General features: G+C 42.6%; 2 protein-coding genes across 2 annotated transcripts in view; both read left to right on the top strand.

Annotated features, from left to right (window-relative positions):
- Window positions 1-190: 190 nt before the first annotated feature.
- Window positions 191-3,878, top strand: LOC139914701 (uncharacterized). Its single transcript, XM_071903072.2, has 5 exons — window positions 191-313; window positions 720-869; window positions 1,105-1,220; window positions 2,271-2,417; window positions 2,575-3,878. Exons 2-5 carry the CDS (start codon window positions 761-763, stop codon window positions 3,271-3,273), a joined length of 1,071 nt encoding a protein of 356 aa, XP_071759173.1. The 5' UTR covers window positions 191-313; window positions 720-760; the 3' UTR covers window positions 3,274-3,878.
- A 675-nt stretch (window positions 3,879-4,553) lies between these two features.
- kmt2ba (lysine (K)-specific methyltransferase 2Ba) overlaps window positions 4,554-24,236 on the top strand; it is a 34,058-nt gene continuing 14,375 nt past the window's right edge. The window contains exons 1-12 of the mRNA XM_071903092.2: window positions 4,554-4,856; window positions 7,909-9,484; window positions 10,096-10,262; window positions 10,598-10,681; window positions 12,030-12,186; window positions 14,893-15,160; window positions 16,371-16,432; window positions 16,640-16,867; window positions 17,682-17,791; window positions 21,458-21,562; window positions 22,277-22,390; window positions 23,975-24,121. Coding sequence (XP_071759193.2) covers window positions 4,554-4,856; window positions 7,909-9,484; window positions 10,096-10,262; window positions 10,598-10,681; window positions 12,030-12,186; window positions 14,893-15,160; window positions 16,371-16,432; window positions 16,640-16,867; window positions 17,682-17,791; window positions 21,458-21,562; window positions 22,277-22,390; window positions 23,975-24,121 — 3,321 coding nt within the window. The remainder of the gene's footprint in view (window positions 4,857-7,908; window positions 9,485-10,095; window positions 10,263-10,597; window positions 10,682-12,029; window positions 12,187-14,892; window positions 15,161-16,370; window positions 16,433-16,639; window positions 16,868-17,681; window positions 17,792-21,457; window positions 21,563-22,276; window positions 22,391-23,974; window positions 24,122-24,236) is intronic.

The following is a 24,236-nucleotide window of genomic DNA, read 5'->3' as shown; positions in this document are numbered from 1 at the left end:
GGTGTAAACCAAGAAAGCCAACAACTGCTGATGAGCAGACAGTTGTATTGTTCCATAATCTCGCGTTAGTTGGACTTGTCAGTAGATCGTGGCCGCCTCTAATGGCGGCACCGTGGCACATTCAGCCAAGCGTTCCCACGTCACGTGATGTGGGCAAAACACTCACTACGGCTTCATTTTAGTGGATGCCTCAAAAGGTAAGAAACGGCTGTGTTTTTGAATTGTTTATAAAGAATTCAGTTACAATTGCAGTTCTTTTCCTGCACAAATTATGCGGTAATTTACATAGCTACAACACGAAAACAATCACCAGGTAACATAATTTATCTTATTTTGTTGATGTTAGAGCACAATGAAATCACGTTTTCACTTATAATGCATGTCACTCCATCTCCGTTGCCTCCATCCTTGTGAACTGTTTTGTCTGTATTTCCTACTAGTTAACCTACTCAGAACTTTCTTCTCCCCATAGGCGTTTATTTATTTTCTGCATGTATCGTTGCCTTCAATGAATACAAGTCTAAATAATTATCAGACGATTTCCTCCCTGCGAAATATAATGATGCCCCCATACGCGGGTTAATATAGTTACGTCAGTCACTGCAGTTTCTCCCTCTGTAACCCAAGTCGCTTCAGCTTTGCCCACTATATGTATAATGCATGTACAAACAACGTTGTAAACCTATACTCATCACCTGTATTATTTTCCAACGTTACAGCCCTGCTTGGTTGAGTGGTTTCTGATACAATACACAACAATATGGAACTGCTGAAGATAGAGCAAGTCATTGTTGGGAGTGAAATGATGTCCACCCCAGCAGAGACCAAGTCTGAACCTGTGACTGTGACTACCTCTACTCTGCAGCCCTGTAAGCACTCGCCTAACATTAGATTCACAGTGTGGAGATGTCATGAACTTCTGTGTCTGTCAGGGATACAACTTTTTCATTGTAGCTGTCAAAGATTCACTGCACATCACTCTAGGGAGACTGACCTAGGTGCAGTGAAATTCTCTGTCTTATTTTAACCCAAATTAAGTACGTCACCTTGTAAAACCAATCATCAGCTGTTTAATCTAGTGTCTTTCTTCTCCTTGTGATGTAGATCAGCATGACAGCCTGCAGTGTTTCCAGTGCTTCATCACCTTCTGCAACTCCAAGGCCAAGGAGAGGCACATGAGGAAGAGCCATCGGGAGGAGTACAAGCAGCAGCTGCAGCAGGTATGGACAACCAGACTGAAAATAAAAAAAGACTTTAAGGTCAGAATTCTGAGAAGTTTAATCTGTTAATCTTATCTAAAGTCAGAATTTGGAGAACTTTAATCTCAGAATTCTGACTTTATTCTCAGAAGTCTGAGATTAATCTCAGAACTCAATTTTTTTCAAGTTGCCCTAATCCCCTCCCAAAAAAACACACATAGCAACAGATATAAAATTTATAGCTGCACTATAATGACAAGAAATAATATTGTGTGTATTGCAACTGCAATATGCATTGTGATACAATATGGACAAAACCTTTTCTGCTTATTTTTTAGCACATGAAAAAATACAAAAAGATGCATGTGGTTAGGAGTTGTTTGGTTTGAATATAACCAAGGAGATTCTCCAGTTGGCCATTTAATAATAAATAAATAAATAATAAATAAGTAATACATATTTAATATTTAATAATAATAGTTGCCCAGGTCAGGGATTTCCTCCTACTCCTCCTCCCCCATACTCACCCACAGAATAGCCAACCCAAACAACATTGCACACATACGCACGCACGCACGCACGCACGCACGCACGCACTCACTCACTCACTCACTCACTCACTCACTCACTCACACACATACACACACACACACACACACACACAAATGCACTGTTGTTCAGTCAACACCAACATCTCCTACCTCACCATACAATTAACATGTGCAATACAACATATATTTTGTTAACATTTTGCTATTTTTTGTATTTTGTATATATTTTGTTAATATATTGCTTATATTGTAAATTTCTTTGCTTATCGCGTCGCCTTATGTACCTTATGCACCAACCACACCAAGTCACTTTCCTTGTATGTGCAAACATACTTGGCATAATAAAGAATTCTGATTCTGATTCTGATTAAAATACCTTTCACAATGGTTCAAAAAATGCAGTTAAGAAAGTCCTGTGATCAATATTAGGATTTTATCATTATGTTTAGTTAATTGTGCACCCAGGTCTGAAACCATTGTTCTGCTGAAACTCTGACTCTTCTTTTTTCCCCCTATTCAGCAAACTGATACAGTGTTCACTTGCTACGTGTGCGACCGGAGCTTCTCATCCTCTGAGGAGCTGACCCAGCACCAGTCGTCCCACAGCACAGAGGACAAGCCTTTCCGCTGCACCTACTGCCAGGGAAACTTCCGCACGTTCTCAGAGGTGGGAGCACAGCAGGCCACAACACCGCCTGTCATTTTATGCAGTAAATGTACTGTATATTTCCATTGTGTATGTTAATGATAAAAAGAATCAAAACCCTCTGTCTCCTGCTTTCTTTCTTTATTTCTCATGTTTGTTTATTGTTTGTCTTACACAGCTGACGGCCCACCGGCGGCAGGAGTGCTCGGAGCGACAGTATGTCTGCAAAGATTGCGGCATTGTGTTCCGCAGTCCCGCACGACTCCGCACCCATCGCATCACCATCCACCCACGCCCGGAAGAGTCTGAAGACACCAAGACCTACCGTTGCGACAAGTGCAGCCGCAGGTTCCAGACAGAGGAAGAGCTTGTGCAGCACCAGGAGAGCTTTGCCGGCGACCAGAACTGTGACGTTAGGCCCCCGCCCAAAAAACGTGGCCGCCCACCCAAGAAAGCAGCTGAGAGAGAGATGACCAGCAACAAAGGGGGAGCAGAGGAGGAAGGGGGAAACAAGGAATCGCCGACAAACGGAACAAAGCAACGAGGACGCCCCCCCAAGGAGCCGCAAACGGAGCTCAAGATCCCTTGTCCCGAAGCAAACTGTGACCTCGTATTCCCTTCTGTTGCCGCCCTCCGCGCCCACAAGAAGGACCACCACGGGCCTCCCCTGCCCCCTCGCAAGGCTCACCCATGCACAGATTGCGAGGAGAGCTACGCGCGGCCCGAGCAGCTGAAAGCCCACGTGGCCAGGGCTCACAGCTCCAGCCGACACAACTGTCCCACCTGTGGAAAGAGCTTCGGTCGGGAGAGCAACCTAAAGGCCCACCAGAAGACCCACACCGAGGGAGAAGAGGCAGCTGACAAAGACAAAAGATAATATGTGGGGAAAGGACTGCTGTTTCATCATAGATCACTCAGTTAAATAATTGTCAGAGTATTGATTACTGTATTCTGCTCAATGTAGGTGGGATTTTTTATGTGGGTATTTTGGGGCGAGAGTTTTTGAAATAGGGTTATGCAACGCAGCTAATTGGATAATGGAGTTTGTTTCTGGAAGGCTATTTTTAAATTGCTTTTAGAAAGACATTGTACACTTGTAAATAAAACTCTATACTGATCTGTACATAATTATGATTTGTAATGTCACCTAAGAACTCCACATGACATGGCACTCTGCTTTCTATATTACCTCTATTATACCTTAAACAATTGTTTTTATATTCATCGTAGAGTTACTAGCTAATTTTCCCTCAAGTGTGGGAATATTTTACCTGTACTATGTCATTTTCAGAAATTAGGAAAATGGTCGAATAAATTTGACTGTCTTTGATCATGAATTGATTAAGGTGATGGGCATCCATCATGAAATCCAAAATAACTGGGCCAATGCATAGGATTCTGTACTATATTACTTCAATGCTGTAATCTGGGGATCTTACTTCTCTCTCCAAAAGTAAACAACCGTTGCATTAAACTTAACTTGTCGTCATTTTACTGTGTCTTTGCAGTCAATTTGGGGAACAGTGTGGCCCGTAACCTAAAGGTCCTGGGTTAAGTTCATGTAACAGCCAATGTTGTTGTCCATGTAGTGGTTCTCAATCCTGGTCCTCAGGGCCTAGAGTACTGCTGGTTTTCTGTTCTACCAGGTAGTTAATTGCATTCACCAATTGCATCTCAGGTGCAAATCAGTCCCTGATTAGATGGCTAGAATGAAAACCAGGATTGATAACCACTGAACTACTGCCATGTGTCATGTGGCAGAAACCCTACCTACTCATTGTATGTCACTCTGAATATAAGACCAACAGCTAAATGCTGTATTGGAATTTGTGAGGAATCATAACTTGACCAACTGTGTGAACAGTACATCTGAGCACTGTGCAAGAAAGCCAAATATAACATGCCTACATGTTATCATTATCAATTGTGTTTCTGGACAGTTTAAAATCTTAAAAGACTGACAGCTGTTTGATGAAATATGCCTAGAAAAACTGGATGCAGGCGAACTGGGTACTCTTGACTACTAGTTCGTTCTCCCATGATGCAATGGGGTTTCCTTCCTATCTCGCGCCTTTCCGTCAGAGCATTCCATCTTGCCTCATAGCGCTACAGTCGGGCTCAGCAGCCAACGCACAGTCGTTGTTGTTGTAGTGAATAATGGCGGCATCGGGAGGCGGATTATCATCTCCCGCTAATGTCGCGGGCTCCTGCAACTCGGCACCGGCCCGGGCTCGTTTCCCGGGCCGGCCATGGGCAGCTCGTAACCGGTTGCGATCGGAGAAACGTCCTCAACGCGGAAGGTTGTGCTTAGACGGCGGAGAGGTGGTCACTGGAGGGCCGAGGCCCGTCAACATCGGTCTGGCGTTGAGCGAGGATCCGTCTCTGCTGCGCCTACTCGGGGTGACTGAGAAGCACAGGCGCCAGAAAGATGCTGGATTTGACTCAAGCGGGAGTGAGGAGGTGAATAAGCTAACCTTACCCTGTCAGCCAACCAGTAAACAATATACCAACTGGGACACAACAACCCAGCTTGTGTAAAAGAAAGGCGTTAAAAAATATTTACATTCTTGCTCAAGGCAGTTGAGCTATAACGTTAGCTTGCAACCATTCACCCAAAATAGGCATTGTAGTTAACGTTAGCTATCTGCCAGCTGGGTTTGCTCCACATAGCTTAGTCGATGAATAACCTTCCAGTCTATACCTAACTTAGTTATTAATACCAGCCACACCAATGCTACACCTGTAAGTTGCAACAGCCATGCACAGAGTTAAGTGACTGTCCAGCAGTTTGTTTGCATGAAAATAGGCGGAAACTTTGGTGGTAGTTCAACTATCATGGATGCAGCTTTGTTATGTGGAAAGAAGTTTAGATGAACAGTTAGATCAGTTTACACCATAGTGTTTTGAAGGGTTCTAGTGCTGGCCTCAAAGGGCTGCTTATCTTATCGTAGTTAAAACGTCGCAGCCACTTGGGTAACATTACTATCCACGTTGCACCTGTCAGCTGACTAGCCAGTGTTTTGAACGTCAGCCTAACGTGGGATTTAATGGGATGGGGAACAGAAACGTTATCCAGACGTTATACTCGGAAAGATTAATTTGTACGGTACACTGAACAGTCTTGTTCAGTATCTTCCTTACATTGAGAACAATCCCTGTTTTTAAACCTTTGTCCTCCCCTTCATCTACATCTCCCTTTCGTGACTGAACTGGATTTAAAGGTGAAATCAACAAGGAATCTGGGCTTTTACCTGGTCAGTCTTTCATGGAAAGAATAGGTGTTTGTATTAGTTAAAACTCAGTGTATGTTGCCAGGGACAGGCCTTTTTTATATGGAATATGCTCCCATGGAAAGGCTTCTTTTCATGCTCATATACTTTTCTTAATGCGGTCACAACAGTAGTTCTGCAAATGAAATAATATTGTTTGAATAGGCCTGGACATATCATTGCATCAGCAGTTGCCATATGTGGACATTACTTAATCTGCAGTAAAGCTATCATGGCTTTTGTTGATTGACAATCATGAGTGAGTCTGGAAGTATGGAAAAATATTGTTCAGTACTGAAACACACAACATCATTTATGCAGTTGTAGACCTTCTATCATTTTACATGTTATTTGCGTCTGAAGAATAATCTTAAGAGTATAATCTGTAGAATGATATTGCCTAGTTGATGGTCATAATGTCCTGCCACTTTCAATTTTGCCACTTTCTCATTGAACACTGACCAAAGTCTTCAAATGATAAAAAAATAAGGTCTAGAAAATGAGTGGAACTGTGGAATGGAAAATGTGTACTAGGAACCTTATTATCTACGTTCCACTTCCCATTATGAGCGGTCAGCTACTAGATAAATTGTAGATGCCCTGTGCAGTTGCTGATTAGAGCAGGAATTATTCTACATAATACAAGAATATTCTACCACAGTAAGAAGATATGTCCCATTATATTCATATTTGTAATGTTTCTTCATAGCAGCCAGTACGTTGGAGATAATTCACAATTTGAGGCCCCTATTTACCCTCACTGGGATGATGATAATCATGATGACCCAAATAGGATGACATCAAATTGTTTAATGCTCTTCAATCTACACAGCAGGGGCTTTAGTGCCTGACATCAGTCCGACTGCACTGATGCAATCCTTTAGACTGGACTGTAATGGAGTCACAAGGCTCATGCTAAGCCTGTGGGCACTGGACATGTCAATTAGTGCCACACACTCACCTGCACTGGGATGCTGTGACATGGCGTTTCGTGTGGGGAGTTTCATCGTTCTTAAATGTAGTCAGTCGAAGATGGATGTGAGTAATAAGAAAACCTGCTGAAGCGTGCTTTTGAACTGTTGTAGTTGCAATGTCTTTTGCATTTGGTGTAGACTGGTGCCTGAATTAGGGAGCATTGGAGACATTGATTGTGATGCAGTGTTTCTCCAGTAACTTCATGTAGCAGTTGAGCTTGGATTTCTGTTACTTTAAAATAAAAATATTAAACTTTTTTGTTTTAGAGGAAAATTGGGCTAAACTGTACTGTTTTTTAATTTTACATATAGGCTAGGTGCTGCACTCCTTCTGATTGAACACAGAGAAAGTACTGTGTTGTATTCTACTAAAAACTGACACTTGCAGAGAGACAGTGAACAAGTAACATCTCCTGAGTTATTATTTATAGTTGAATCATAGACTGAAAACAAAATCTCAGCATCATTTGGTGCAAGACCTCAGTACTGTACTGATGCAACACTCCAGTAAGAGAGGAGAGCAGTACCGTATCATAGTTCAGAGAGCAAGCATTGGGCCAATTCCTAATAATCTAATAATGAACTCAGACAGAAGTGGGTGAGATCTTATTTAAGACATTTTACTGAAAAGCTAAAAAGCATAAGAAGATATTGTTTCTGGGTTTTGTCTTTGCTTTAGATGGGGGGGGGGGGGGGGGGGGGGGGTGTTGCAGAATGCTTGCATAGGCTTGTGTGAGTTTAGTTTTGTGTTTTGTGAGAAATTTAAGATTAACTGCACAAACTTCAGTTGTGCTTCAACATGTAATTATGATAGCAAGAGGGTTAAAGCTTTGTGGCAATGTTTATCCCTCCCACACCCATAGAAACCTGAGCATCTGCTTAACCCATTCATTATCATCGTTTGTAACCAGATATTGACTGGGCAGGCATAGCAGTTAATGGTTTCATCATCTGCTAGCATCCCTCTACCACACCAACACCACTCTCTCAATTATGGAATGCTGACTATTCTAGATGTGCTGGCTGATTATTATTGCGTCCATTCATGTCTTATTTTACAAATTACACTTTTAGTAATCTTCAGTGAAGCTTTAAGCAATGCTACCAGTAATGCATATATTCATGGTATGTGATAACACACACTGTTAAGATTGTCATTTTGACAGTGACTCTTTCATTTATAGAGCAGACTTGTTTTTTAATCTCAGTACTTTTAAATCTTGCATGATGATCGCTGAAAAGCTATACTTTGTCTCTGTTTTTCTGTAGGAGGAAGATTTCGCCGGATTTGGGACCACAACAGTTCGTCCACAGCAAATTCCTGGCAGACCTCCTCAGTCGTCATTACTCAGACAAGCAAAGCCTCCCCCCACTCCAGACGTTTCTCCGGGAGGAAAGCCTTTGATTGGAAAAATTGTACCGAAGACCCCTAAACCGGCGTTGATTGGGAAAATTGTACAGAGGGTCCCTAAAGAGGGCCAGGGTGTCAAAGAGAGTCCAGGAATGGACAAACCAGTACCCAAGATAGTCATTAAACTGCCTGGCAAGCAGGTAGCACCCAGTCTAAGGGCCAGACATGCAGGTCAGCAGGCATCAGGTACACAGAGCAGTACAAAATCAGAGGGCTCTGTCAGGAAGACAGGAGAAACAGTGGACTCAACTTTAGCAACTCGCACAGGCAGCACGCAAAACCAAACAGCCACTACCTCAGCTGGTGGCACCAAGCAAGATAAGCTAGTGTGCACCCTGACGGTGGTCAAGGGCAGAGAAAAAGCCTCCAGGGTCAAAGAGCCAGGTGAGGTGTCAGAGGACTCGGAAGCAGACCAAGCCCAGCCGCAGAGGTCTGTGAAAAGCATGAAGGGGTCTCAACGTGGGGGCACCAAAGCCGCCTGTGGCACATCTCAAGCAGTTGCTCTGTCCCCCAAATCCTTTAACAAGCAGCAGAGGAGGAGAATGGTCAAGGATATGGGTGCCTCTCCTGAGGCTGGAGCTGAAGCTGGGGCCCAGAGTGGACAGGATGCAGTGATGCCCCTAGAGTGCAAGGCCAGAGATTCCCCTAACAAAAAAGCATCACCCAAAAAACAACGCAAATCTTTATATGGGCATAGGAGGAAGCCACCTAAAAACTTTGGGGGCGTAAAAACGAGCCGTATTCGTATCAGGCGCGTCTTTTACGCCTATGTACCAGAGCTCATTCCAGCTGCACCGAAGCAGGAGAGAGAGGAGCAGTTGCAGGGTCAGAGCATCACTCCATCAGAGGGTGAGCCTAGCTCGTCTTCTGAACAGGTCCAAAAGAGCTCCAACAATGCCTCTACGCCTGTAGTGAGCGCAAGATCCTCCCGGGTCATCAAGGCCCCCAAGAGGTTCCTGGACGAGGAAATCATAGCCTTTCCAAAGGGCTCTCCATCAAATTGGCTGAAGAGTCATGTAAAAGAGGAGGGCAAACAGAGTTTGTCATGTCATGAGTCAAATTATGATGGCAGCTCATTGCAGTCGGACGAGTCTGTATCTGTGGTTGGCAGCCCATCTGCTGTGAGGAAGATGTCGTCGAAGCTCAGTCCAGGCTCCGGCCACCTAGAGGTCTACAAGAACCTCAAAAGGCTGACCTCCAAACTGGCAGAGAAGAAGAAAGGCCAGTCCAACGCTCAGGGTGATTATACAGGTCGCGGCCCCAGCTTGACCTCTCCAGTCAGAAAGAGGCGGAGGTCCAAACTAATGATGGAGGAGTTGGACTCTCCCGGTGTGGTGAGGAAACTAGCCGTGTTGGTGAACACCGATGTGGTAGCGTCCTCCCATATGCCATCAAGCATGACAAAGGAAGGAGCAGGCAATACGGAAAAAAATAGTAAGGACCTCATCTTTTCATACAATGAACCTTGACTTTGTTGCTGCTTTATTATTATTTGAATGTTATTTTTGCTAATGCAAATTGTTGAGGATTTTTTGTCTGTTATCTCTTGTCATGATGCTGCTTCTTTTGCCAGGTCTCTCTTGGGAAAAAAATATATTTTGAATCTTAATGGGAATACCCAGTTAATTATAGGTTAAACAGAGAAACATTAGGGTTGGGAGTCAGTAGGGATCTCACCATTTGTTTCAGTTCAAATTCATGGGGCTATGATTTCATTATAAAATGATCATGGTGCAGCTTTTTAGGCATTTTAGCCTTTATTAGACAGGTCAAACTAGAAAGACAGGAAATGTTGATTTGAATATATGAGCCTTAGCCAACTGAGCCACCAGGACGCCCCACAAACTTTTGAATCGCGTGGAAATTGCACAGAAATGTATTTAAAAGTATTGAAAAAATTATTGCTTCAGTTGTGTAGTTCTTAGTTGACTTTGCCACTGGTGGTTTTACATTTGAGGGATTAGACTTGCGTTTCACAGGTCGAAGGCTCTTCAGTGTTGTTAATCAGCTAACAAGAGTTGGTTGATTCATGTCCTTTGGAGCAGATGGAGGCGAACCCATAGCCGGGGGCAGTAGAGAGATGTTGGAGGTCAGCGGCCCCAGCCAACGAATCGGCCTCAGCGGAGCCAATAAGAGGATGCTCCACCTGCTGAAGAAAGCTAAAGTCCAGCTCATAAAGATTGACCAGCAGAAACAGCTCAAGTTGTCACAAGTGAGAATCCATGATCGGCATGAATACAAAGCCAGGGTTCCTGCACAGGTCTGGACAGAAGTATGGAAAAAAGATTTTGATAATTGCCACGTCTTGAAAAATTTATGAATTGGGGATAAGGTCTGGAAAAGTATTAAACAATGTTCCCCAGTCCTGATAAATATGAAACTACACAACCCTGAAAAGCATTGTATATTACAACATTTGGGTTGTCTCTCTCATCTAGTCTGAGTTTCCCTTGCCGGATTGCAAGTAATTTTGCTAATTACCTTGTAAGATATAGGCCTAGTAACATAATGATATTGTTGTCTTTATTCCCCTGTCTGGACCAACAGTTGGGCTCCAGAGAATTAGGAGTGGCAGCAAGTGGAAGGAGGAGGAGGAGAGTCGGGGTCTCTCTCAAAGATACCAGTCCTCAGGTAGTACCTTTGCTTCAAAATGTGTCTTTCTTTCTTTGTTAATTCTGAGTTTGTATAAATGTATGTAGTATCTGTTCCCTGCATTCTTTGTAATCTCCTGTGCTTTGACACTTTTGTCAGTCATTTATTAGGTGCTCACTAGGAGCACATCTATCTATAAGAGCCGAGCTCTGTGTGTTTGTTCGTTGGTTTGTCAGTACGTTTGTTTGTTTGTTTTTTGCTGCGTGCACTGCCTAGGGAGGAGGTACAGTAGGAGGTGCAGAGCCTTAAGAGCCCTGCATCATACTATAAAGCAAGGAATCTCTGTCTGTATGTGTGTCCTTCGCATATTTCGAACCGTTCGTCCGATCTACTTCACACTTGGCGGGTGTATTGTTGGGGACCCAAGGACGTGCAGTGTTGTATTGGACACACGACACGTTCAATATTAATAAACTTTGAATAAACAAGCGAACAGCGCTCTGTGCAGCAGCCGGGCTCAAAGCAAGCGACTGGAAGCGCAGTGTCGAGTGTGAAGTTGTTTGGATGAGTGGTTGTCGAGAAAGCTGCAAGCAGCAATACTGGAGGCCAAGCAATCAACCCGTTCCGAACAGGCATGTTTTGAACGGGCACTGCACTAGTAAGGGAAATACAGTGTGAACTCGTACACCGGGCAGTATTGTGGAAGTCACACAAACATTGGTGCGCTGTACATTCACACACCAGGAAGGAACTGTAGTGTCTAAGCAAACACATTAATTAAATATTTTGTTCAGTGATTCTTGGTTACAACAACATTGTGCTATCACAGCATTTTGGTGTTAACAGGTAGAGTTTTTAAAGTCAGCGTAGTTTCATTCACTCCAATCATGCAAACCCCAAAGCAACTAAAAAGTACAAGCGCATTTGTTTTAACCCTATATAATTTTCTCTTAATATATCATTATCAAGGATTTGTTATAACAACTCTTGGTGCTATGGTTTTTAATGCTTTCTTTGCTAATATATTCAGTAGCAGCTCTAAAACACATTTTTCTATTGTTGAATGAAAGAACATTTCATTATGCAGTAGCGTAAATTACTTTTAAATGTTATACATGCCACCTGTTTTAAAAATATCAGGCCATGCACAATTGATTTCCTCAATAAAATTCCCTTAAACTAGAGGAAACTTAAGTTCTCACTGGATATATACAACCGTTTAAAGCGTTTCACGACCTATTGAATCGATGTGGATACTAAAAATATGTACCACTAGGTATTGTGTTTCAATACCCATTCATAATCAAGCTACTTTTTACAGTAATATATTCACTCAGTGTCCAAATGTTTCTGTGCCTCACAGTGTATTTCTTGTGTGTATGTGTAGGAGCAGCCGCTGGGTGGTCCAAGGATCAAGCATGTATGTCGAGCGGCAGCAGTGGCTTTGGGGCAGCCGCGCGCCATGGTGCCAGACGACATTCCCAGGCTCAGCGCCCTGCCGCTTCATGAGAGAGAGGGCATCACCCCCTCTCCTGCAGTAGAAGGTACAGTCCATCTGCATGCATTTTTAGCTGAAACCAGCAGCTAGTGTAAGTCACCCTGTCTGTCCCAAAAATTTCAAAAAACCTTACTGTGCATGTGACATTGTGGTACACAGCTATAAAGACTTTGTGAGCCCTACCAGCCTCATGAGTTGGACCGGTTGGTAAAGCATAGGTTTGCCACACCAGAGATCCCGGGTTCAAGGCCAGTGTCCACCAGACAGGTTTAGACATTTAGGTGTGGTGTGCAGTGCGGGAGCTGCTTGCGTCTGTGAAGTGTGGAAATACACTATTTGACTTGTGGGTGTATCTATACACCCACAAGTCACCAAATTTATGATGATACCCACTCAATATAAACTCACTGTGTAGTACCACAGACACGCTTAGTCTGTGTAGGAATTCCGCTCTGTGTTTTTAGGCTGTATTTTAGCCTAGCTTTTTTTTTCTCCGGGTTCGATTGCTCTGTAGCCTCATTTGTTATCTGTTTTATCAGATCTGTGCCTATAAATGGATATATAGCCTAAAGCAACCTTTATATTGTGCCTTCAGTTTGATTTGAAACTTTCAGTTTCATGATTGAAGCCACAGACTGAAACAAAAAAATGTGACATGACTGCCACGCCTTCTGAAAGTGCCAAGCTGGTAGCAGCTTATCATGAAGGACAGGCTTGTTTAACCAATACACATGGTGTAATTGCCCTTTGTGCTATTAGACAGGGTGACTGGCTACGCACATTTACATTTCATTACAGTTTAGGTGTTAAGCTGACACTCTTATCCAGAGTAGGGTTGGGCAGCACTGTACGTCCTCCCATCAACCGATCGTCATCACATACAGTATATTGCCAATTCCCAGTGTATTAGTCATCATGCCAGGGGGTGGGCGCACACACACACACACACACACACACACTCACACAGTATGTGCATGATGATTTCATTTGAGACGTAGCTTTTAAATACACAAGGAGTTATCTATCTACCATTTCTGTGTAATATGCAAGGGCCTAAACACTCAGGGGCGAATTCACAAAGAATGGATTGCGGCTGCTAATAGCACCATGAATTGCGTATCATTTGCAACCGCTATTTGCTCCATCTCAAGGACCGATTCACAAAAGATATTGCGCTAATGATATGCCAGCGCATAACGTGTTGCAGCTGAGTGCAATGTGCCCCTGTTTTGCGTCTGATTGCAATTATCAATGTGGCAAAGTATAAATGTTGCCTTTGCGCCAAGAACACAGTAGGCAGGACAATGGCAGAGAGAAAGAGAAAAATGAAATTTTTTGACCGCGAGCTGCAAGTCCTGACGGACGAGGTGCAGAGGCATTCCTCAAAACAGACTGCAAAAGAAGATGGCATGATTTGAAGCGGAGAACAAAGGAGAATGTAGGGGAGCTTTATTCATTTATTTTTCATGACACAATTGCATCCTGTCACTGCATCCTTTGTTTGTCATTGCATCTCACTGCATCCCAAAATAAATAAATGAGTTTGAGCGGGGCTGTCCATGGTGCTGAATCTTTAGGCCAAAATAAGGCCCACTGTGCTGACTAGTGAGATAAGTGAAAATATTTTCAGAGTGAGAAATTTAGTTGTATTGATAGTTTGCTTGTACGGATTTATTTGCTTTTGTTTGTGAAGCAATCTGTGTTAAAGTTCTATAGTAATAATAATGTCAAAATATTATTTACAGACAATTTAATGTTTTTAGTTCACACAAAGGTGGAATTGTTGCAGAGACATTTGCAAGGTCAATTCAATTCAATTCTCAGTTAAATCAACAAGTGATATTCTCCTTCGAAATATCCGCTCACGAGCACGCCTGGCATTACGATGCCTTCACCTGGCTACAATCGCTGCTGCCATGATCACTGGAAAGTCTGGGCGTGACACCCCTTATAAATGCGCTTCAGTTACCACCAACTCTCTGAAGACGCTAATAATTTCACTGTAACTGTGTGGCAATTAGTGCCGATCTTTGTGAATTGCACTGTTTTTGCAATGAGGCTCATTTGCATAGAAAGGGGGCAATTTTGCGCCAAATGTATGCATATTACCTAATTTAAATATGTGCAAATAGCTAGTTTCTTTTTGTCTTATTTGCACAGGTTTAGCGTCAGCAAAAGCCGCGCAATCCTTTTGTGAATTTGCCCCTCAGAGTGTTGTTTTGTAAAGGCAGCTATCAATGCTTGTCAAACGCTGCAGGTAACCCTGAATGTCTTGCACCAGGCTACATTTTAAATTGCCAAATATCAAAGTAATTTAAATCAGCAGAAAATTGGCAAGGGAATTTCCACCGGCGTCAGTCTATTGCAGAGCCCTGATGTATTCGTCCTAATAGTAAGGAGTGCAAGTGTGAAAGCCATAGCTGCAGAAACCAGGCTTGGATGTTGGATGAAAGGGCAAGTGCTGATTTATCATTGGTTATTATTATTATTATTATTATCAAGTGAGCACCTCCAATCACAGTTGTTTCAATGAATTAGACCAGTGATATTTGCTGCAGACTGAACAGTAAGTTCTGGCATCTAAGATCATCACCTTCCACCCCCTATATTCACACTTGGCACTGATTGGAATCATATATAATGGTACCGCAGTGTAAAGTACTGAATCGGTAGATGAAGAGCAATTTGATGTTGATGACATTTGGAACATCTGCTGTGGCTCTTTCTCACAACCTCTCTCTCTTGCTTGCAGATGTTGCAGATGATGACGATGACGGCTCTGATCACGGCAGGGCTCAGTGGGTGGTCCCTCAGGAACACATCCGGAGGAGGAGAAGGAGGAGGAGGGGCCACAAGTTCAAAAAAAGGAAGTTACTGACTCAGTATGCACCCGGGGGTGTCCGGTCCCGGCGCTGTGGATCCTGCAAGGGCTGCGTCATAGAGCACGACTGTGGCAAGTGTATCAACTGCCGTGATAAGCCCAAGTTCGGAGGGCCCAACACCAAGCGACAGTGTTGCATGTAAGTTGTCCATGAGTTAAACCGAGTAAAAATCCAGATTCTTGTAGTTGTTAGGGCAGACTGCTGAATTATGAATTAACTTTCTTGTCAACTTGTATAATTTTCTTTTGTGCCATAGGCTTTAGCCATCAACACAGTCTTTGTTTTTATTCTATAGATGGTATTCTATACACTCATTAGCACTCTTTCCACTGTAGGCCATAAGCCCTGGAAGTTCAGCTCAGGAGCCCGAGCCTCAAGCTAAACAACTAGGGCTAAGTTTCTTCGCAGCACTAAGGCTTTGCTTCTACTGAGAAACTACTGAGGCACTACATTGTTTTTTCGTTCATCCATGTGTCACACACAATATCTCAGACACCACTGATCAGATTTTGACAAAACCTGGGAAATTCAGCATTTTCAAAATTGCCATGATTGGCCCAAGGAGGGCTCTATAATTAAAGGTAAAGAAAAGATAACATATTTGTTAATGAATGATTGTCCCAGAGGGGGACTGCATCATTTGTGGGGGATGGCATGTTTACTGCTCCTTGTTTCTAAAGGCACAGACAATTACTGCAAACACACATTCAGTGCCCACACCAGGAGCCAGCAACACCTATATGTTGGCAGAGCAGGTGGCTTACAGTCCCATCAGGTCCCATTACTGTATGGGCAAGATGGATGAATGGAGAGATTTGCCAGTCTGATTAGTTTGGTTTTTGTTTTGTTTTTTTCCACCTTACTGCTGGTTACATGTATTTAATTTGTCAGTTTGCTGCTGTATATAAACTGTGAATATCATATTTTACAGTAATAAATTGTTTAAATTTATGAACAATTTTTTTTTCATTTTTTGTGCTGTGCCAGTGAAAAAATACTAGGGGCAAGCAGAACTGGCAAGTGGAAAAACTCAGCACTCAATCCTGTAATTAGCAAGCTAACCAACCGTAATGCCAGTTATCTGTGCAGTGTGAATAACCAGCTGCCCAAATTCTGCTGTCCAACACCAGGACTGAATACTGTGCTATTTTGTTTTTTCTAGGCTACGCATTTTGTGCATTATGAAACATGGAAATACCTTTTATTTCTTTCCAGTAAAAGATATTAATCAATCCAGTTAATGAAGGCATATCAACTCTTACAATTCAGCACATTCATAACATGTAACATGTAAGTTACCATAGTTATGTGTTTTAAAATTACATTTTTCTCTTTCTCCTACCACCAGATATAAGAAGTGTGAGCGGATTGAGAAGGGGAAAATTGGTCGCGTCGTCAAACCATTGAAACGTATGTCTCTGTGATTAGCTGGTGCTTAATATACTATCTTCTCTTTTTTTATACCTCAAAGCAAGTTACTTGTGCAGTTTCACCAAACTGATTCATCCTAATACATTCTCTCTCTCTCTGTTAAAACAGGAGCAAAACCAATTCAGCACAAGATATCTAAATATTTAGTCCCTGTTTGTAAGTAATCCTGTGAATCCTCTTTCTCAGTCCAGGCGAGGCGGCCGTCGGACGCCATGTCAAGCGATGAGGACGGGGAGTGGGGCGTAGGAACGGGCGAGGAGGGATCGTCCACGGTGACGCCTGGAGACAGGAGACAGTCGCGGCGGAACATCAAGCCGCGCTCCTACAGCAGCCTGCTCAAGTCTGAATCTGAAGAAGAGGAAACCGCTGAGAAGGCCACAGTCAAGCCAACTGCTGCTGCCCCTAGCAACCAAGGTAACCAAGGCTTTGTTTTGTTTTGTTTTTCCCACTTTGACCCACCCCTCTGTGTGTGTGTGTGTGTGTGTGTGTCTATACTCGGATAAGAGTGACTTAAAGCTGGTATATGTTCAGTTCAGAACTTTGATGTGCATACAGGGTTTAAAATAAAAACTCTGTAAATACATTAAAATACATAACATAAAAGCACAATACAAATATAACAAATCACCGCAACTTTATATAACATACGATCAATGGTTCCAGCTCTATTTGCTCTGGATTCCAGTCAGGGTCAAATCTGACCTGGGACCTTGGATGCATGTCACCCTCCCCTCCCCCCTCCTGTCTGTCTATTGCAGTCTGTCCTATAAAGCAGAAATGCCATAAAAAAAATTGTATATTAATTGTTTTTGCCGATTTAAAAATGATTCTTATTATAGGTAAATTATTTTAGTTTACTCACCCTTGGCAAGTAAACCAAAAAGTTCATTTCAGACACTGATTCCAGTATACTAGTAAATATTTCTAGCCTATTTGTTTTAACAAGAAATTCAAAAGTTGTAATTAAAAGCACTGTTGTCATAATTTCATACCTCTGGTGGGTGTTTCTTTGTTCTACAGTGCTGTTATCAAGGATTTGTGTATGGAAAGCCCTTTTATTTAAAGTATATTGTAAGCCCAATGGTCAATTCAACTTAAAACTTTGTTTAAAAATCACCACAATTGGAGGGAACAGCTTTTACACCGAGCACCAGGGATATTCTTTTTTTGAAATACTTAAGTAGACTTCAGAAATCTGTTTCTTACATCTGTTTTCCTTCTTCTGGAGATCTTGCCCCTCAAGATGGCGGATCAGTTCCAGGCGAGCTTCCCAGTGAGACAGTGAAGCATCGTCGGCCCGGGCCCAGAGGGAGCGGGGGCAGACTTAGAGCTTTTAAGGTAATAACAGCCAGCAGTTTTCCTTACTCGCCTGCTTTATACCACCTAACCAAGCCTGGGTCAAGTAGTACTTTTGGAAAATGGTTGTTATTGTTTGTTTTTAGTCTACTTCCAGATAGGTGGTGTTTGCCATATATAGAATAATGCATAAACAGTACCAGAAAATTTAATCAGAGCAACGTATTTGTAATGCAGAGTTTATCGTACTTTTCTGTGCTTGCCAACTTACCTGACACTATCTGAATCAGTCACAATGTAACAAACACCCACCCATCTGGTTCTCCAGGTAGATTAAAGCAAATCTTAAGAATTATTTACAAATAGTCATTTGTCCAGGTCTGCAGCTCTCCCTAACTTTAACATTTTCCAATTTCAATTTACTCTTCTGTGTGTAGGAATGAGTAATTCTAATTACATTGTTTGTCTTCTTAATTGGGCCTCTAATCTTCTAATTCTGTCTTTAAGTTTCATCTCCTAGTAAAATAACTTGCATTTACAGTAGAAGCTTACCTTGCCATGCTTTTCACATTAACCCTTATGCATGAATTAATCTGTGTTCATGGTAAAATGCAGCCTGGTTCTTTGGAAGAAATGCAACACGCATAAACTGTTCACAGCTTCTGTGTGTTTGTCAGTATATCACTTTCATGGTGTCTCTAACTCAAACCTTTTTGACTAACTTGTTCTGTTTGTCGTGAGGACCACAACATCCAGACCTCATTTACACCAGATATTGAAATGCGATCTGTATCTGGACATCTTATCTGGATAAGGAAAAATGCATGTTAATGCATGATGTAAACACACAGCACACATTGTGATCTGAATGTGATCGGTATTTACACCTCGCACTGCGATCGGAGTCAGCCAGGTATAAATGCAATCTGTACAGTGTGTTCACATTGGTGAGAAAGTACCGCCCACAGGGTAGAACCATCACAACTCACTCTGAAGTTTGCAATCCACTCAGCTTCACTAACAGACTCCTGCATGATCCACTCCCACCAGTCATCGCTCCTTTCCCTCACCCATAGTGAAGGCGTTACTCTAGTAGCGTTCACCGCAGCTGCAAACACTGTTGCGGCCAAAGCGACCTCCTCAAATGAAAAGTAAATACAAGCTGTACAGTATCACATCTAAGTTTTATTATTATTTTATTGAAGGTGGCTTCATTAACTCCTTGTTTCATTTCTTTATTGGCCTTCTGCCTCCATATAATCAAAAGACATACACAGCCAAGGGTAGTCTGTGACTCTCCAAGCTCCAAGTACTATAAATGGAAGTTGAAATGAAATGAAATTAAATCAAAGTTGTTCATCAAAATTGAAGAATACACATACTTTCTAACTAAAAAGCCTTTTGATCAACTTACTGTTGAGGTAGGACAACATTGACAGCAGTTTCACCTCTGTGTGCCTAGTGTATCATACATTGTGTGCCACTGTGCATATGCATCCGCTTTTGAGATGATGTTAAGCCAGCCCATTTGTTCGCTAACCATACAGTATGTTAAAGCGTTGGCATGCTGCACAGAAAACAAAAAAATGCTGGATTCACAGAGATTACACTGAGCATTCTTCTTGTCACAAAAGACTTTTTGGCAAATGAGTTTATTGATCAACTTACCTTTGTATAACTATATAACAATGTTAAGATTGAGGTGAAATTATTGCATAATCATTTTTGCCAATTTATTTTTGTGTGTGTAGTTACACTGGCTGGGAATTTTTTGATATCAATACTGGTTCCAGCGCTTCAATAAATTCAATACCTGTATAGCCTACTTGATCTTTCTTAGTAAAAATGGCCCTGGGCTAGTGGAAAACCAGTCATACAATTGTAAGAATACTGCATTTTTAAGCTTTTTGATACCTTTCAGAACCTTTGATACCTTTAAATTGAAATTGATAGGAACACTGCCCATGGGTATTGCTTTTGAACAAACAGCCCCAAGCTAAACTGCAGTGAGGACTGAAGGGCAGACCCAGCACAAGCCTGCTCAAATAAAGAAACCAGCTTCACACAAGCAACTACAGAGATCAGTATGCAAGCTTGTAGGATGTAAAAATAGAGGGAAAACGCACACAAACTCGATTCGCAACTGTATAGTGAACCGCAGAAGTGGACAAACCCCTCTTCTCATAAAATGAAACCATGCATCTTACCATGAACCATGAATAACGCACTATTGATACTATTCCAAAAAAATCTACATATTTCCATGTCTCTGGTGATAGGGAAGTATTGATCTATGATTTATATAAATTTCCATATTAGCTATTAAGTAGATGATGAAATGTTTTCCCCCTCCTATGTTCTCAGCTATCATAGATACACACAAGGTATTTGGGTATTTGCATTGTACGGCTTACTCATCAGAGATGCTATCAGCCTCACTTAATGACTCTAATCATTACAAAGATATGAATTCTTGGCATTTATAGTCTGTTGACAACAGAGACAGTTGAATTTGTATTAGTCATCATAGCCAACATCATGACAAAGTAGTTGTTTATATTTGGTTTACTGATGATCTAAAATGTATGGCTTTGCTAGCAGTCCATGAACTAGAGACGAATGTTTACTTGGTTAGTGTGTTTTTTTACACTTAGCCACGCCTCTCTGTGTGTATCTATACCGCTAACGAGTGGGTTTTCTAAATCCTCCTTTACCTCTTCTTACTCCCTATTCCTGAGTAACAGATAATTCTCAAAGGCATTAGTGTTGATAGTCCACCTCTTTCTCTTTCACTTTTCGCTGTTGCCGGTCGCCGTCTCTGCATGTGACTAGTATTAGTGTTACTTTGGAACCTATCTTGCTGGTTGGCTTAGGCAGTCCCCTCCTCCACAGGAACAGGAGGAGACGGAAGGGAAGGAGCCAAGAGAAACTTCCCAAGAAAGCAGCCCATCCAGGAGCCCATTGCCACAGTTGCAGCTGCAGCAGCAGCTACAAATACAGTTACACCGTCTGCCTGATTTTATGGTGCAGTCGGCTCTGCAATTGCCCCAGCAGTTGCCCCAGTGTGTGGAGCAGTGTGCTCCACAGTCATCACATCCCATAACAGGGTCACCTCCAAAATTGCCCCAGCCTGTAACACAGCCGGCTACTCCACATTCATCACATTCCATAACACGGTCAACTCCAGAATTGCCTCAGCCTTTACCACAGCCGGCTACTCCACATTCATCACATTCCATAACACGGTCACCTCCAGAGTCGCCCCAGCCTGTAACACGGCCATCTCTGCAGTTGCGTTTGCACCGTCTGCCCCAGTCTATGGTGCAGGCAGTGTTGCAGTTGCACAAGTCTGGTCCTTCTTCATCTCCACAAGCTCCCCAGCCCATAATGCACATGGCTCCGCCGGTGCCCTGGCTGCTAGCACAGCCGTCTCCGCAGTTGTGTTTGCAACAACTGTCTGGGTCTGTGGTGCAGCACCCAGAGGTTTTGACTCAGAGACAGACAGTTGACACAGAATTGAAGGTTCCCAGAGGTCTGCAGGCGCACCCTCAGACTGTTGATCCAGACACAGAGGTACAGAAGGGCACGCGAGAAGAGCAGGAGAACGAACAGGGTGATCGATCTAAAGAAGAGGAGGAAACTTCTGTTAAAGAGAGTGTGCTGGAAATCAATCCAGGAACTGACACACAGTATCTCCTTCGTTCCCAGAATTCTGCAGAGTGTGCATCAGTGAACACCCTGGCGGGGTTAAGTAACGGATTTCCCCAAAAGGGCCTGTTGCAGAACAAGCACAAGATCCGTGTGGACTTTAAGGTGGGTTTTGCACAAATGTTGGGTAGTATTTCAGCACCAGCATTGCATTTGCTCCTTTACATTGCACCTCACCGAAAAGAGCCATTTGTAAATCAATTTATAAGAAAACACAGGGCAACTTCAACACTGAAATGAAATCAGCACAGGTGTCCTGTAAAATTCCTCCAGGATTAAAGGCTTACCTGACACATCTGCGCTTACGTACAACTAATTTCAATAGAGCAAGATAGTGCGAGGCAATTATGGTCCTGTAGTTCAGCAGGTTGAGCATGGCAGTAACACTGCCTGGCGGTTAGGGGTTCGATTCCCACTGGTGTCACCCATGCTAAAAAGGATGTAACTGTCCACTAAATGGCATATACCTGTATGTTTGGGGGTGACACTTGCCACTTAGCCAAAATAGAAAAACAGAATGCCTTTTTGTGGTGATAAAATAAAACCTTTTTAAAAAGCCTGAAAACATTAACAAATCAGATTCTGCCACATTAGCTGCCTTTAAATTAGTAAATATATCAGAAAAACCAAACAGACTTAAGCAGGATGCATGTTAAACTCATTACATGTTAATGACTGGTCTAGTTTCTACTGATTAGTTCCTGAAGTTTGATCTAAGGTAACTAGCTCATGTAGTCTTAGGCTAACCTAACAGTAGCAGAGGGATCAACTCTGCTCACTTTCCCCTTGCTCTTTTTTTTTGCCTTGTGTTTCTACCAGGAGGACTGTGCTGTCCAGAATGTATGGCTAATGGGTGGTCTCAGCGTCCTCACCTCTGTCCCTACCACGCCACAGCCGGTCTGTCTGCTCTGCGCCAGTAAAGGACAGCATGAGGTAATGCAGAGTTCCTGCACAGGTCTGGAAAGTCTGGCAAAGTAGTGATAATATTCGGGTTTTGTAGAGTTTTGGAATTGCAGTCAAAGTCTGGAAAGCATTGAAAAATGTTGCTGTTTCGTCTCAAATTCTGTCAGTTCACTTACACTCATGTTTGTTGTGAGAAATAATCTTCAACCATAGAGTCATGTGGCTCAGTTGTAGCTTCGATGCAAATTCTTTGCATCGAAGCTTCGTTTAATCCATATAACTATATACACACTCAGTGTTTCGCACGGATGATTATTACTGTACAATACAACGCGCTGGAGAAAGAGAGAGAAAATAGCGAGGGCCGAAGAGAAGAGACAGGCCAGAGAAAACGACAGAAAGTGTCCAAAGTTTCGGATCCAGTGTTGCCAACTTGGCGACTTTGTCGCTAGACTTAGCGACTTTTCAGACCCCCCTGGCGACTTTATTTCTCAAAAGCGACTAGCGACAAATCTGCCGACTTTTTCTGACCATGGGAAGCAATGTTAATGTGTTGAATCCCAAAGCATTTGGCAATAAATTGGTTCGGCTGATGCCGGTTTTCTCTACTTGCTTGTCTAATCCAGAGAGGTCTGACGGTCACAGCGCTTCCCACACACAGTGTAGCTCCTTCCCTCCGCTGAGAGCAGGGACTGTAGGATAGGGTCCACTTGTAATTGCTACCGGCGTACGCCGAAACTGGCCGGGTGGGCGGAGTCAGCACTTAATATTAAAACGGGATGAGATGAAGGCTAGTAAAGAATGCACGTTAATTATGGCTATATGTAATGGCTAGTTAAGAACGTAAATCAATATGGTGGCTAGTTATGATGTCCCTAAGTTAGCTAAGTTTTGCTCAAGAAAATAACCACAGAAAATAAAATGCTGCAGTCAATTTGTGAAAGCCTGAGCTTCATTCATGTTATTATGATAGTCACACACACATACCCCCCCCCCCCCACACACACACACACACACACCTACTCCCCTCACAGTGATGCATAAAATACCCCAGAAAGCAAAATATCAGGTGGTGTAAGTAGCAATTGGAGCCTAAAATGCACCAGTCCAATACAGCAGGTATATTCAGTTTAGTTTGATTGCAGTGAGTAGGGTCAGCAGGTGTAGGGCAACCCTTCAACATAGTAAATAAATGTACATTAGCCAGTCTTATGAACTTGTATGATATTTAGGCCTAGTAATTAATATCAATAATAATTATTATTTCACCTCGTTTTCAGTAAATCACAGTGTCGTATGGACAGCTTCGTGCGGACAGCTTTTCTCTTTTGTATATTTACTATTGCTCTTTAATAAAGCAAAAGTATTTCTTATCCGATTACTCGATTAATCGATGGAATAATCGGTAGAATACTCGATTACTAAAATAATCGATAGCTGCAGCCCTAAAGAATATTAAACCTTGATAACTACATATATCTTCAGCACACTGTGCACAGTAGCTCTGTTTTGTTTTCAGTGTACAAATGTAAACATCCTATTTTGGTGCTCTGCTATGGTATGGTAACTATTTTTTGAGTAAACTGATCTCCCCCCCTCTCCCGCTCCCATCAGATGATCTACTGCCAGATCTGCTGTGAGCCCTTCCACAGTTTCTGCCTCTTGCCAGAGGAGCGCCCTCAGCAGGAGAACAAGGAGAACTGGTGCTGCAGGCGCTGCAAATTCTGTCACGTGTGTGGCCGCAAAAGCAAGAGCACAAAGGTATGCAACCCAGCTGGATCCTCATCACGTCTATATAACATGTCTGCTGATTAAATTGGACAAAGGTCCTTGACCAGATTTGAACCCAGAACATTGCATGCACATAGTATGCACC

Source organism: Centroberyx gerrardi, chromosome 19, assembly GCF_048128805.1.
Source record: "Centroberyx gerrardi isolate f3 chromosome 19, fCenGer3.hap1.cur.20231027, whole genome shotgun sequence".
Classification (NCBI taxonomy): Eukaryota; Metazoa; Chordata; class Actinopteri; order Beryciformes; family Berycidae; genus Centroberyx; species Centroberyx gerrardi.
This window is presented reverse-complemented; position numbering and strand designations above follow the sequence as displayed.